Consider the following 16309-nt stretch of genomic DNA (forward strand, 5'->3'; position numbering starts at 1 on the left):
ACTTAGTGGCTCAAAACAAGAAGTTATTTTTATCTTTCACGGTTCAGTAAGGACTCAGCTGGTAAGTTCTTGCTTGGGGAGTCACATGCAGCTTCAGTTGGATGGTGGCCGAGGTTGGAATCATCTGAAGGCTCAGCTGTGTGAGATGTTCAACATAGTTTGCTCATTCATATGTTTGGCACCTGGGCTGAGATGGTCGGCATGGCTGAAGGCTGGCTGAGCATTTCTCTCTCCCTCCACACAGCTAGCTTGGGCTCTCTCAACATGCTGGTAGTCACAGTTCACACACGGCAGCTGGCTTCCCCCAGTGGAAATACCTCCCCCAGGGTTATAATGGGAGATATAGTTCATGGGTGGGGTCTACTTTGGAGACATGCTACTACAGGTATTTATAAACCTTCGATTTTTCATGGTCTTATTTGGGATGTATCTTTCTTTATGAGCCTTTGTTGGAAGCAGGCAAGTGTGAATAGTACATAAATGATGCTTTACTCTTATCTAGGACTAGATAATTTACCATGCAACCGCTATGCAACTTTACCTGATCTTTACAATGCCATGTAAATGGGCAGGTCAGTGACTTTATCCCCATTATAAACCAGGAGACTGAGATTCGAAAAGGATTAGTGACCTGCCTGAGGTAACACAGATAGGAAGTAGTGGAATTAGGCCCTGGACAGGTATGTCTGACATGGCAATCTATTCTCAAGCACCTGGTGAAGCACTGACAGAGACCTAAGTCTGAACCCCAGGTGTGACTCCCCAACATCTTGCACACCTGTTTGCCTATCTCCCACTTTCACAGCACAAGTTTAGTGTAGCGGTGTGAGCTCGAGTCCTTGAGCGAAATGCCTGAATCCAAACCGGCTCTGCCACTTCCTGGCCACGGACCTCTGGTCTTTCCAATGACTCAGTACTTCATCTATAAAATGAGGCTGCTGCTGCTGCTGCTGAGGCCATAAGTATTAAGTGAATGAATACTTATCAAATGCTTGATAAGAACTTTAAAAAGAAATCTCTCAAAAAAAGCTGCATAGATGAGTAGGACCCTGGTCTAGCTTCCCCTTCTGTACACTTTTCTTAGTTTTATGAGAACCTTGCTAAGCATCCACGCCAGGTACAGCTGATCTTGACATTTCATTTTACTTGATATTGTATATTACCGCTACAGTAAAAGCCCTAAGTCGATGTTAATGCCTGCCTGAGCCTCATGATTTCAGCTGTAGGACGCAGTTATAAAATATTGTCAGGACTCGTCGGCACAACCCGTATACCCCAAAATCTCACGTGCATTCACTGTCTCTCCTCATTTATTTCCACTGACATCCTCTGCCCGGTGCCCAGTCACTCTTTTCTCTTGCTCTCCATCTCAAGTGGATCTGCACATTTACATCCAGCTTCTCTCCATTACACTCCTTTTTCACACATATGTGCTTCTCAACACATCACTCAAAGATATTCTCCACCTATAGACACATGCCCTTGACCTTCTGTATCCCAAGGTAATTTCCTTTTTCAGACCCTCAGTGTACAGTTATTTCTGTGCTCACTGAGCCTGAACTATCCCCCCTCCCATCCCAGGTCACCCAAGGATAGAAGATTCGTTTTTGCAGCCATGCCCAGCAGGGCAAGATGCAGACCTATGTTCGAATGAGGAGGCTCTGGACACCGGGCTGCACCTGCTCAGGGGTGTTCAGCTCACAAAGCTCTTCATCAGTGGCCAGAGAGTGAACACGAGCACTTGCCCCACTGCCCACCTGGACAAGGCACAAACAGCCTGTGTGGCGTCCAGAGAGCTTCTGATAGTTGCTACTTAGGGCAAGTGCTTCTGACACGGGAGGAGCCTCGGCTGAAGGAAGCTGTCTGCTTTTTCCCAGCTCAGAGTGGGGAAAAAGTGAACTGAATATGCACCTATTCAGAAGGGCAAAGAGCCAAAAATAACCAAGAGCAATAGCATTTCATCTGACAGGCCCAGAAATACAGCTCATTTCGGAGCATGCCAGGGCTACAGACTGAGTGATTCAGAAACTTTCAGTATTCCCGCAGAATTACCTGCAAAAACTCTAAGGTTACACAAGGACTTCCATTCCCTCTTTGCTACTACTTTTCAAAGGGAGAGATCTGTGGCTCATAGGAGAGTCTGAAGAGTCAGAGACTTGAGGCTCAAAAGACGGGGTCTGGGGGCCAGGACGTGAGGATAGTATTTGGTAGAATATTCTAATGAAGAAAGAAATGGGAAGTCATTGGTCAACATGGAGTGTGCAACAACAGAAAGAACAGAGATAAGAAATGGATTTAGGGGAGGTAAAGTCTTGGCATAATGAGAAAAATGGAAGTACTAGACATTACAAATGGCATGTGGGATTTAGCTAGATCCTGAAGGTCAAACTTGGCAGAAACAAAGGCCATGGTTTTCTCATCGAGATGGGGAATGTGTTGTTTGACAGCAGTCTTCTCTTCCATTTCTGTTTTATTCTCTTCTATTTTGATGTAAAAGGCAAATGTCACAGTTCATTCATCTTTATTCTGACTATCTGAAATTGCAGAAAGGGAGGGGGTGAGAGAGAGGAGACTGCGGGATTCCTGAGAACCCTGACTATGGGAAGATGGAGGAGATAACCACGAATAAAGGAAAAGAAGGAAGGAAAGGAAGAAGGGAAGAAGACAGGAAGGATAGAAGAAAAAAATTAAAAAGTAAGATGATGGATTCCATTTTATTTCGTGAATACATCTAAGAACTATACAAAGCATGAGGGAAATAAACACACAGAGCTGATTAAGAAATAACCTCTGCTTTCAAGGAGCATGCAGCCTACTGGAGGAGGAGACCAGGCCAACAAACCGACTTCAGTATAAAGCAGGATTAGCCACTTGCCACATGGGCTACAGGCAATGCTTGGTGGGGCAGAGAGAAACGACCAATTGAGTTTAAACCTGAGGTCATGAGGGATGGCTCCCTAGAGCCCGTGGCATTTGCCTGGACCCCAGTGATTTATGTAGAAGGGAAGTGGGAAGAAGAAGCGTTCCTCACGACCACATAGAGCCCTCCCCTCCCCTCCTGTAACCCAGAGGTCAGTTGTCCCTGTAGAGGCAGATCTCTGTACCCTGCATATCTTGAGTCCGTAGAAATGTGGCTTCAAGTATCATCATGGATTACGCCAGTCCGAAGGTACGTTACCGCTGGTCCACAGCAAAATGAGACAAACACCAGTTGGGAGTTTTGCACAAAGAGATTATATTGAGTTTAAAAGACTATCTTCTATTATGATATTTTGATGCTCTGTCTTTTAAATGAAATTACGTTGATAGAAGATATTCTAAGTGTATTTGGGTGTTGTTTTTTGTTTGTTTGAAATATCTTTACTTGGCAAGTTATTGCCAACTGCATTGGTCCCTAGGATGGTATTCAGTGCCCATGAGGCAAGTAGTCAACGAAAGTTTGGCCTTGTTTCTCCAGCCTCCCCCTCGCCCCCAGGCCACCGATGCTCCTTCCACTGAGCTTAGATAAGAGAGTCCACCATCCTCCCTCAGACTCTGCTGCCTTTGTCCTTCTCCGTGTTGAGGTTTGGAGTTGTTCTCTCCCTGTCTCCTTAGAGGAGATGTGATAAACTGACTCAGTTAGGCAGTGATGAGAGATACGAGATTAATCCAGTCTCCCCAGGGGCCTTCGCATTTTAGCGGGGTATCAAAACTTAATTCAGACCGATGCATTATGATAATAGAATTTTAAGCCCTTCCATAGCACAATGGGAAAAAACGATATTTTTTAAGTAACGGGCCTTCTGAAATCAGACCACACCCATCAAATTACTAACACAAATGGCTAGAGAGGAGGCAAGGGCAATAGCATTCTGTCTTCTAGATCAAAACGTCACACTCTACTGTGAATAGAAATCCTGACCTCCACTTGCTCTGACCCTCTCCAGTGCAGAATTAATCAGTCAATGCTGCCACCCCCTGCCCTGGGTCACAGAGCAAACCAAAGTCCCTTTTAGAGAACCAAATTGTGTTTGGGTGAGTTTTCTGCATGCCTGCTGCTCATCTTGGAAAAGGATGGTTCTGCCCACCTCTGGATTCCCAGGGCCTTGGGTGGTGTCTGACGCACAGTAGGAGCACAATGGAAGATGAGTAAGTGAGAGACAGGATATGCCAGCTTGGAAATAGCCCAATACCCTGTGGGGGTCCTTCGCACTGAGTATAGTTAGGTAAATTTAAACCCTTAAAGCTCACGAGGCTTTGAAACTCCAATTCCATGAATCCTGGCTGTGAACAACCTGAGGGACCCATTCAGTTCCCCAAAGACCAACCAAGTCCGTGTGCAATGAAAGAGAGAAACTCAGAATAAAGGCCCAGGAAGACAGGTAGAAACCCCACGGATATTGTGACTCCCCATTCTCTGGAACTGACCGACAATTTTCCCTCCACATACATTACAAAGTACAGTTTATACTTTGGCCTGACAGAGAAAATATGGACATGATCTGGGACAAAGTCACCAAATCTTTTATCCTCTTGGGCATCGGAGAGAATAAATGGTTTTCCACATCACACAGGAAAATGCGAAGTGCTTTGGGTCTGTAGAAGTGGGACAGGGTGGTGGTGACATCTGTCAAACAAAGAAACCCTCAAATGCTTTAATGTGGTGACTGCTGGATGTGACAGGAGCAGAAGTGACCCTTTCTTATAAGCCAGGTTTCTTATAAGCCAGTGGTTCTGGAAATGCGGTCTCTGGACCAGCAGCATCAGCGTGAAGTGGGAGCTTGATAGGTACGGAGTTTCTCAAGCTCCTGCGCGGGACTGACAGACTCCAAAATTCTAGCGAGGCTGTCTAGCCACATGTGCCTTCGCAAGCTCTCCTGGTGATTTAGATCAGGCTAAAGTCTGAGAACCACTAATATAAGGCATCACCTTGCAGTGAGTGACTCTGGGCCAAGAGTCTGACCCAAGGCCACCGCCCTCAAGTGACCTAAAAAAAGTAAGGGATGACTCAGCTGAGGAGCGGAGTGCGGCCAGGCCTATATTGAGATGGCTGAGGGCACATCCACTCCCAAGGGATTCTAAAACTGATAGCAGCCAACCCTGGGTATGCCATGTTCACCATCAGCCTCTCCCTAGGTCTGTCGCCTTGACCTCCTGCCGTGGCATCTCCATAGGGAAAGAGCTGTGCCCTCTCAGACTCCCAATCTATTATTAGTTCCAATCCACACAAACCCACCAGTGCCAAAGGGAAGCTTTTGCGAACTTTCTCGAAGGTGGATTAACTGTTTCCGAGCAGCAGTCACAGATCCAAGCAGTTGTCTCAGCCTCTAGGCACAGCCATGCCCTTCCCAGATAGCCGGGGCGGCCTCGAACTGGGGATCGCCCCATCGGCCGCGCCCCTGGGCAGCCTGGCCCTGTTGGCAGAGTCCGGGTCGGCAAACAGCCAGACCCAACCTGCGTCCCCAAGGCCAAAGCCGAGCTATGCCTGGATATTTTTTTATTTTTTATTTTTTATTTTTAAAGCTGTGTGTGCACTTCAAGAGCTTCACCCCTCTCATTCGGGGCTTGAGTACAATCGCATTGCCCTAATTAGTTCATATTCTTTTCTGTCCAAAGTGGAAGCCGGGACACAGAGATGCAAATCAAATACAAACCCGCTTTGGGCGCCGATACTCCGTATAATTAAAACAAAGAGCGCGGCGGCGGCGGCACCGCACAAAACCCTGGGGAAACATCCAGAACGTGCCGCGAACCAGCCGGCAGGGTGGGGCGCAATCCCGGCTAAAAATGTGCCCGCAGGGAGGCGGCCCCACCCCTGCAGGTGGACAGGTGGAGGTAGTCAGGGATCAAAATCCATCCTCAAGGGCTGGAAGCTGGGCTGCTGCGTGGCGCAGCTCCAGGGGCGCACTCGCCCGGCGCCCAGCGGGAATGGCGCCCTCGCCAAAAAAAGCAACCGAACAAAACCCATTGCACCGGCGGGAACTGGGCTGCGCGCCCCGCGAAAGGAGTGGGTGGGATTGGGAGAATTCGGGAGGGATGACGAGAACGAGAAGGGGAGAGAGAAAAGGAGAAAGTGGGAGGGGGGCGGTGATGGGATTAGGAAGCGAGGTGAGAACGCGGGAGAGGGGAAAAGGGAGACGGAGCGAGGGGAGGAGACCGTGAAGAGGAAGAGCGAAGGGCGGGGGAGGACAGGAAAGAAAGGAAAGGGGAGCGGCGGGCCGAGCCACCCGGCGTAAACAATACCAAGGGCGGGCCGGGGTCGGTCCCACTGCGTACTGCCAGCAACCTGGGGGGTGGGAGCCAGGGCGGGGAGGAGCAGGAGGCAGGCTGAGCAAGGTGAACAGAGGGAGGGGACGGGGACTGGGAGGCGGGGAGGAGCCGGCGCTCTGCTGGGGCTGCGGGGGCGGCGACGGCAGGAGCGGCAGTGGCGGCGGCGGGTCCGGCGGCGGCAGGTGGCCCCGCGCGCGGCGGCCGGCCCTGCCGGGGGCGGGCGGAAAGGTGGCGCCTCGGGCGGGGGCCGGTCCCTGCACCAGGTGACCTGTTCCGGCCCGAATCCGGGCGGCCTCGCCATGCAGCGGCGCGGCGCGGGGCTCGGGTGGCCGCGGCAGCAGCAGCAGCAACCCCCGCCGCCTGCGGTTGGCCCCCGGGCCGCAGCCATGGCCCCCCCGAGCGGCGGCGTCCCCCCGGGCCTCGGCGGCCGCCCTGCCTGCGCGCTGCTCCTGCTCTGCTACCTGGTGAGCGCCGGACCCTGCTCGGGTCTTCCCCTCCGCGCGGGGCTCCGGGGACGCGGGTGGGGGGCCTGGGACCTCCGCCACGCGGAACGGGTGCGGTGCTGCTAGTTTTCTCTGCCTTGGTTGCTGCGCCCCGGGCGCGCCTGGCACCTGGGATGGGTACCCGGGGCGCGGACCGTACTTGCCGCGCTGCGCGCTCGCTCGTTTCCCTTCTTCTCCCTACCAGACTCATTCCAGACCTGGGTCAGGTGCCCCTCGAGACCCGGCCTGACCCCACTTCACCTGGGAGCCTCGCTACCCCGCGTTCCTTCCCCACCCCGCCGCGCACGGCTCTCCAGCCCCCTCCCTGCGCGTCCTGGGCTTTCCTTACAATCTTCTCGCCGCTCCTTTCCTTCTCGTGCCCAACTTCGCGAGTGCCACCCGCCCCGACCCTCCTTTTAGTTTCCGCCCGGTCCTCATGGCCCGGACCGTTTTCTGCCAATGCACTGGGCGATGGACCTCGCGTTTCCAGCGCTCTTCAACTCCTCCATGATCACTCCAGCCAAGTTGCGGATGCCAGAAAGAAATCTAGTTCTTTGTAACACACTTACCGCCAGAGTGGTGACTTTTCGCTGCGTCTTGAACATTGTCATTTCTGAGAATACGTTTGGCTTATGCATGTCAGTTGCAATTTGCACGCTTCTTGGCTTCTGTTTTAGTCAACTAAATAGCACTAACCTATTTTCCAAAACCAACTCATTTAAAATACCAGAGTAATTTAGACCCTCAGAAAAAGGTGGGGAAATGTCCTTCAGTTCCTTTGATGGCTTTTCTTCTGCTTCGAATTCTCCTAAACAATAGTAAATTTACTGATGGTGACACCCTTCCTGTCCAGCCTACCTTATGTTCCAGGATCCTGAAGAGACCTTGGGTTATCTCGCCATATATTACTGTAAATAAATGAAATGGAAAATGCTGAATCATGAAACTGATGTAATAGGAAATTCACAGAATGCGAAAAAAAAATTGAGCAATATCATTGTCCAGAATTCTTTTCATTTATGTGGCGTTGTCATTATTCGGAGTCCTTCTTAGAAGCTAAAAACTGCTTAGGAGATACTTGCAGGAATTAGAATTTGATTCCAAAGAAATTTGCCACCCAGCTCAAGTTTCTTTTAACACTCATAACTTCTTGGGTGTTTCATTTCTTGAAGCAAGAGGGTGTAAAAATGCAAATTGTATTTCTGCTTTTGCATCTACCTGTTGAGCAATCCATGCTTTTCTTCATATTTTAAAATCGCATAGTACCAAATTTTGTGGTTGGATTTACTTCATATTTTCATAAGAAGTCGGCAGTTAACATGAATGATTTTTTTCACCCAAGAGATATTATTATTTAATATTTATGCCACAAGGTTACAGCATACGGGCTCATAAATAAAACTGCCATGACAAATGACAGGGTTTCAGTTTAAACAGATGATCCCTGTCCATAGGCGCTGGTTACCCACAGAGGCAGAAATGATGTAGTAGAGTATTGTGTGAAACATTAATGTACCGGCGATCTGGAAAGTTCCATGTGGAAACCCTAAGACCTGGCAAAAAGAGGCCACTTCTTGACAATTCCAAGAAATCAGAGTAACAACAGCATAGCCTAGAGGCTGAGTGGTCTGAGGGAAGAGAGACAGATGGTGGGGCAGGTTTTATAGTTCTGTATGGACTAAGGGGGATTTAAGAGAACAGGTCACAAAGAGGGGGAAATGACACACATCGTGGGTAGACTAGAGAGAGGTGGTGAAGAGAGGAGGCAGGGCTCTGAAAAGGGAGATTATAGGAAATAATGTGTGGGAAATAACTAGAGCATGGATGAATGTCTCCACAGACAAGGACAGAATGGATTTGGGAACTGTCATGGAGAGGGACATGTCAGTGCTTCCTGACCATGCCTGTTCCCTTCAGATGGGCTTCAGATATGCTACTGTAAAAGGACTTTGATAAGAACGGCATTTTGCAACTGAATGAGAATCTTTTGCAAAAGCCAAGGAAGAAAAGTGTGACTTGGGAGGGGGGCTTCCACTGTCATTCTGAAGGTCTAGCCACTTACTAGAGATTTGCTCTAGAGACTTGTGCTACCTGAGATGCTTCCAAACGGTAAGGCTTCCCGACTTTAGAGAAGTTTAGTCTACAGATTGGGGAAAATGTAAACATGTGCACGAAAAACATGAAACAACCAAGAAAAAAATGCATAATTGGATGCATTCTGTTCATTAGGAAATGCTTCCTGGAGGAAGTGATCAGTCTGGGGAGGGAAGGTAGGCAGTGGAGGATAGAGATTGAGCAAAATAGGTAGGATCTCAGGAATGTGTAGACACTAGAGAGAGAAGGCTATCCTGTAATTTGGAAACAGTAGTAGTAGTAGTAGTAGTAGTAGTAGTAGTAGTAGTAGTAGTAAAGAAGAATAGTGCTAAGTTGTTTATATGCATTATCTAATCTTAGCAATGACCCTGTGAGCGAGGAGCTGTTATGATCCCCATTCAGATGAGTAACTGATACTCAGAGAGATAGTAAGTTGCCCTGGGCCACATAGGTAGTCCAACATTAAAACCCAAATCTACTTCCAGAGCCCCAGTTCTTAGCCATGCTAGTTTATTTGCCTTCTGGGCTTCACTGCTTGTAACCCATTCCCCTCATGCATAGATATATGGGCCATTAGTAAAGGTCTTGCAATTAGTAACTACTGTACAATTGGCCAGGATGTGAGGTCATGTCTAAAGTAGACTAAAATATACAAAGCAGGAAGCACAGGCCACAGAATAGAAGCAGGATGTTAAAGAGGTTAAAAAAAAAAAAGTAACACTGGAAGATATTCGCCATTTGTGATGGAGGGGTAAAAGATCAGGTGTTTATATAGTCCAGGGGCAGTTGGCTGGCAGAGTTTATCACTTGAGTTTGAATGAATCAGTGTCCAAGTGCAGAGCAGAGTGTGCCTAGGAATGCATTCCAAAGCTGATTGTCCGTGATTTGGGGACTAATCCCTGTTTTGTGTTATTCTCACCGATTTGCTTGTTCACAAGGGCTAGAGGTTGAAAGTGGCTTTCTGAACAGATGCTTTTCAGCCCCTACCCTCATGGGGAGCCTGCTTCCTGGAGCCAGGGTCCGGAGGCCATGGGCGCGCTCTCTATTGGTGGGGACAGAGTAACCTTCAGTAGCAGCCTAAGAACGGAACTGTGACTGTAGCTAGGATACTGCCAAAGCATGAATAATTGTGACGAGGCCTGAAAGATAAGTCACACAATGATGCCAAGCAGATTTCTGAAAAGATGGTCCCTGGCTCTAGCAGCTGCCAGAAAATTCTGAGGTCACCAAAGGTCAAGATGTAGAGAGCCTCTCCAGAGAGGGTGAAGGCCTTGGAAGCAAAAAGTAATGCGAGAGCTTTACTTGAGGTCACACTGGTGCTGAGTGGTGTGGTCCATACAGGACTCACTCTGCCCAACAGACCCCCTTGCCATTCTCTTACATCATTAATTCTTACCTTCCTCCAGATGTGGCTAGAACAGCCCGAGGCTGACCCAGCCCCATCTGTGACAATGGTAGTTGTAGAAGGCAATTGTGTCCATTCTGAGCTCTGGTCTCAAAAGTGTAATTTTTTCTTAAATGAGAAAACAAATCTCACTCCGGCTGGTATTGATGTCAGCTGTAGAGCCGAAATGGTCAGTGGGCATTTACACCTGTTAGACAACCAGAGGACAAGAACTAAGAGGACATCAACGGTGCAGATGTATGTTGGGGATCATTAGCAGATGGTGGCTGTGACAGAGTCTTGTACAGAATTCTCTCTGTAAGTGGCCTTTGGTTATCCCTCTAGAAGTATTCATTAATTCCTTACTCTGTGTGTGACACAGGACCTGGAAGATCAAAACAAGTTAAAGAGGCCCACAATTGTCTAGCTTGTGCAGGAGTGATTATGAATATTTGAAAACAGAGATCATCCTCAAACTTCATGGCAGCCAATAGCTTCCACATTCATCCTGACCAGAGCTCTTAAAATCTCCCAAGTGATGATGTTTACCTCTTATCTTCTAGCCTTTCTATTCCTGCTGGTAAAAGTGTAGAAGCCACAAATTGGCTGAACAGAAGCGGCGGGAAGAAAGGTAGAAGAGAAGACATAAAGAACCCAGGCATTTCACGAAGAAGATGGATAGACTTGAGTAGAACATAAATACCCGAAAGTGGATTCGTTTACCTTGTTTATTGGCTCATCCCGTTCCCCCGAGAAAGGAACTGAGGGGCAGGAGGGCCCTGCAGCAGGAGAGGCATTGCTGAGGAGATTCTGATTTGGCAGCTCCTATTTGTCTCCTATCCTCACCTGAAAAAGAGCTGGGGCGGTGGCTCAGTGCTGTGTGTGTGTGTGTGTGTGTGTGTGCGCGCGCGCGCACGCACGTGCACGTGAGTGCATGGGTAAGGTGACATCTGCTCTCCCCAGACATAAGATGTAGTGTAGTGACCCGACAGAATTGTAGCCATCCCCCACCCACTTTCAAGATGGGAGTGAGGGAGGTCCTGAGACTCACCTGTAGCCAGCGGTGAAAGTGTAGAGGTAGATGGGTGTAGAGGCATCATTTGGGGTGTTTCCAGAAGGCAAGAGGCACACCATCACCGACTTTGGAGTTAGCAGATATGGGTTGGAACTTTGGTTCTGTTTTTGAGTAGCTGGTTGACCTCAAGCAAGTTACTTACCCTCTCTGTATCCATTTCGTTTCCTCAGCTGGAATTCTGTGTTCCTCGTAGGGCTGTCGCGAGGATTAGGTTTGAAGGGAGAAGTTCGGTGAAGTTCTGCATGAGAGGACGGGGTAAAAATTTGAGTGGGAAAGACTGACTGTCCCAATACCCGGCACACGAGAGGTACTCGAAAGCATCAAACCAAACCAAACTATGGTTACCCTTGTATGATTTAAATTAAAGAAATAGCATATCGAATCACATTAGACGGGGGAGAGGATCCAGCACACTAGGTGTGCTGTGATGGTGTGTCCCCAGCCAGCTCTCAGGTTTGGGAATATGTACTGACTGGGCAACTAGGGAATATTTCCCCAGGCATATATCTTGATTTTGAACTTCGTATTGACATTATTGCCCATTCTGCTTATTTGCATGCTTTGTTGACATAAACAGAATTTTTGCTTATTTCTAGTCAGCAGAAATTGGAAAAGTAGGCCTTGTAAGCCAATACAATTACCCTTTTGACCTATGGAAAGTTTGATCTAGCCAGTTTGGAGAGAAAGCCCTCATGAGCCAAGTCTTTCTTAGGGGACCAATGGGGCAGAATAGGCAGGAGTGAGAAAAACAGCCAGTTATTGCTTGCATATCAGACATACCCACTTACACGTGTAAGTGTAAATGAATTTCCCATAGTGAGACTTGAATGATTTAAGATTTTCCAATCTCTCTGTCCCTTCCTGAAATAACAAGTGGATCATGTAGAAAAAAAGAGCCAAGTTTTCCCAGCTCTTTAGAATAAAGGAGGGTTATTTGAAAAGAGTTTCTTATTGATTTTGTTTAAAGGAATCAGATGCAGTCATCCTGAAAGAAGTTTAGGCGGTATTGATAGATTTTTTTTCTCCATCCAGAAGATGCATAAATTCATCTGTTTCTCGATTCCCAGGCCAAACTGAATGCATTTAGATCTCTAGTTTGGGGTCTTTTATCATGAGCACATGTTAACCGACCCATTTTGATACATACACGTTACACAAAGACAAAGGAATCAGTGTTTTGTGACTGCGTATGACACTTGTCTTTGACCAGGGCTTACTTCTGGGAGAAACAGATGTTTGAGGGCTCAGAGCCCTGCTCCACTGTGTGTAGAGCAGATCAGTAGCTTCCGAGGTGGAACGTCTATGTGGCTGTATAAATGGCGTAATTTGAGAGGCACAGAAATGTCCTCTTACACTTCAAATATCTTGCTTACAGCTACAGTGCATTTGGCCTTTGCTTTTAAGGCATTATTTCCACCAGGCTGGCACAGAAATGCAGATATGTGACATGACTGCAGCGTTTCGTCATTATCATATTAACATGATGAACTTGCCAGATGAACAGGAGTTCAACAGGGGACAGAGGGATAGGACATTTAAAAAATTTACTTTGTATTTTTGGTGTGGAGAAATGGAAAAGTTCTAGAATGTAGGGCAGTTGTCTGAAAGGATCAGAGGGACTGAATAGCTGGGAGAAGTCTACCCCATATGGGTAAGGTGGCTGCCAAGGTGCCACCTTCCCTGACGTCACAGTCCCCACCTCAGCTCTGACCCCAAGGGGCCCAACGAGATGCCAGAGGGAAAGGGCTCTGAGGAAGGAGGTTGATGAGACTGGAAGGAAAATAAAGTGTTGAGCCTCCCCCTGCTCATCCTACCCTGAGAAAAAATAACTTGTGAATGTCAGGAAATGATAGTGGGTACACAGAACTGGATCAAGTCCTTTGGTTTATATGTGGGTGACCGCAGGGCTGTGGATCAGAGACCCGAAATGGACCACCAAAACACCTGGCAGAAATGCCCATGCCCGGTACTTTATTTCAGTGAGAAACGCTCACCCAGATCATAAGATGTGTCAAGCTCTATCTTAGAAGCTGGAGGCATATCAATGAATAAGACGTGGATTCTGACCTCATAATTTCTAAATAAAAACGTTTTGGTAATTTTTAGCTTATGTTAATGCAACCTGGCATGTGAAAATACCTATGAAGGTTGGACACGTGTCATGCCTGTAGCTGAAACTCTTCAAGTTAATTGCCTCCTCAAGTTTTCCTGGCAGGAAATAGCTTATAACCACACATATGACTTGAGCCAGGAAATCAGCTTCAGCTTAATCAATATTTAGAGTATGATGTGTTACTAATCGGTGTTGGTTTTGTACACAACAGAGGTAGCCCCAGCTCATGGAGTAGCAACTACCCACTGGGCCTGCTCCAAGCCACGAGATGCCAGCTTCCTTCATCGCATAGATGCCCAAAAGACTGAAGATCTTAACTCCTTGAGGGATTTAGACCATGCTCCTAAAACTACATACAGAAATTCTGAGATCCTCCTTGGGGCCACCACACCCCCGTCACATTATGAAAACATTACCTAATCCCTGCAGTTGATTTTTTCTTGTACCCTAGCTGTCACTCAAGCTTTTCCAACTTCTCAAATAATCATTCTCAGTCCATGGAATTATATTTCTTTGCCCAGCCTAGCTCCAACTTCTCATCCTGCTTAGATCTTTCTTCAAAGAAACAATATCGAGATGTCAACACCACCACCAGGGAACCTTAGCAAAATAACAAATCAAGCTCTATCAACTATACATGTATAAAATTATGCCTACTTGGGTTATTCATCTCATTTCTCTTATATGATAGTTCTTTAAAAAGGGATGTCTTCTGTCACTTTGTGTTCTTCAAAACTTTATCTGGAATAAAAGTTTGATAACTGAGAACAGTGGTGGGAAACAATGTCCATAGGGCAATCCAGCCAGCTGCCTGCTTTTGTAAATAAACACAATTGTACTGGATGACAGTCATGGTTATTCGCTCGTGAGTTGTCTGTGGCTGGTTTCTTGATACCACAACAGAGATGAGTAGCTGCGGTGGACCCTGAGTAGCCTACAAATCTAAAATATTTACCATGTGGTCCTTTTTCCCAGGAAAGTCTGCTGACCTCAAATCTAGAATAGCGCCATCCAGTAGAAAGACGATGTGAGCCACAAATGTAATTTCAAATTTTCTAGTAGCGACATAAAAAATGTAAACAGAAGAGTGGAATTAATTTTAGAAATATGTTTTATCTAACTCACTGTATCCTAATATCACTATGACATGTAATCAGTATGAAAATTATTGAGATTATTTTACATCCCTTTTTTATATTGTCTTTGAAGTCCAGTGTATATTTTACACTTAAAGCACACCTCAATTTGAAGTGGCCACACAGAGTGCTTACTGTGACTTGTGGCTGCTGGATTGGTTAGCATACTTCTAGAACCCACAAACTTTGGATTTACTTTTACCATGTTTTGAAGCTGGTGAAAATAAAATAATCTTCATGTAAGTATATGGAGATCCTTTTTAAAACGATTTCAAGGGAAGGCCCCGGAGAAGGTATGCAGTCAGATGTCCTATACCTTTTTCATTCTCATCTGTCACCGGTGATCTCTGTGATGACAAGGCTGAGATCTGGAAAGTTGTGGTTAGTCAAGCAAAACTGAAGCCATGCTCAGCACACTGCGCTTATCAATGCGGAAAAGTGGGCTGGTGCATTTTCAGCAACGAGATGTGAAATAATGAACATGATCATTATTAACTACACTTTGCAATGAAATCTGGTGAAATCAAATAGCCTTTCCCCCAGCATTCTGTTTAAAAGAGGCTTTTGCCGGAGTTCCTAGCATCAGCAATAAAAATGTGCTTAAATAAAAAAAATCAAAGTGGAGAACTGGACTTACGTGAGTTTTTAAGATATACCATACATGAATGAGGAAGAGGTTTTAAGTCATTCTTTGAAAAGAACACAATGTGATATTTAATATACCACAGCACGCCCTGGACTCTGCTCTCCATTGTTTCTTTAACTAAGCAAATGTTTCCTTTTGTGGAACCAAGTAAGGGGAGCGTCAGGGGCTTTTAGAATGAGACGTGCCAGCCACCCATTGGCCACTGTTGTGGTCCAGCTTCCATCAGCACCTGCTTCTCTGGCTTCGGCTGGACTCTGGTGTGGGCTTAACCAGCTTGATTCCCATTTCGAGAAGGGGGCCACATCTTGGCACGCATGGCCAAATGAATAAACTGCCACTTGTGGGCAAATGCTGCGTGTATCTCTCTTTTTGCGAAAGCCTGAAACTCCGCCTGGAGTTCTCAGGTTGCTGTAAAGTGGCAGCTCTTTAGTCTTGCCGTCGTGCACTGTGGGGCGGAGAATGTGGCAGAGGGAGTGGAGAAAGGGAGCCGGGCTCCTGGGCTTGCCTCTGCTCAGCTGGGTGACATTAGAGTCAGTCTCCTCTTGGTTCATGTTTCCTTGTCCAAAACATGGGGTGAGCTGGCTCATCGCCAACGGCTCATTTGCTCTAACATTCTCTACTTCTAATTGTAAGATCATTTCTATTTTTGTTTTCCCCCTGTAATTTGGAAATATAAACGAGGACATAAAATAATTACACCTCTCCCTATGGGGGTGGACAGTTTGGACTGTACCCTTCCTCTCTATCTATTTCTTCCCATGACTAATCAAAGGGAATGGCCAGCCCCTCTCCTAGTCTCTCTCTGTAATATGGAGAAGCTACATTTTTCATTTTCATTTTTTAAGGCTGATGCTTCCCTTCCCGCCCCCATTTTTGGGAAATTTGTGCAGATCTCTTTCTTACCCTGTCTTCCAGTCACCTCTTCCTCCTCCATGTGAACAATCAATAATACTCTGTGCGCTCAAGCAGTATATATATATTTTTTCGTTACAAACAAACAAACCAAAGAAAAAACTAAATGGTACTTCTGGGCCTGCTTAAAAAAAAAAAAAAAAAAGCTTTGAAGATCATCCCATTATCGGTACGGGAAGATTTCCCTCGTTTCAATAGCTGTGTCGTACTCCATGAGC

The 16309-nt window shown here is 46.8% G+C and overlaps 1 protein-coding gene across 1 annotated transcript in view; it reads left to right on the top strand.

Moving 5' to 3' along the window:
* The first annotated feature begins 6434 nt into the window (after window positions 1–6434).
* Window positions 6435–16309, top strand: part of SEL1L3 (SEL1L family member 3) — a 93472-nt gene continuing 83597 nt past the window's right edge. The window contains exon 1 of the mRNA XM_039838053.1: window positions 6435–6713. Within this exon, the coding sequence (XP_039693987.1) occupies window positions 6549–6713 (165 nt within the window). The 5' untranslated portion in view covers window positions 6435–6548. The remainder of the gene's footprint in view (window positions 6714–16309) is intronic.

This window comes from Pteropus medius, unplaced genomic scaffold (assembly GCF_902729225.1).
Source record: "Pteropus medius unplaced genomic scaffold, Ma_sr-lr_union100, whole genome shotgun sequence".
Lineage (NCBI taxonomy): Eukaryota > Metazoa > Chordata > Mammalia > Chiroptera > Pteropodidae > Pteropus > Pteropus medius.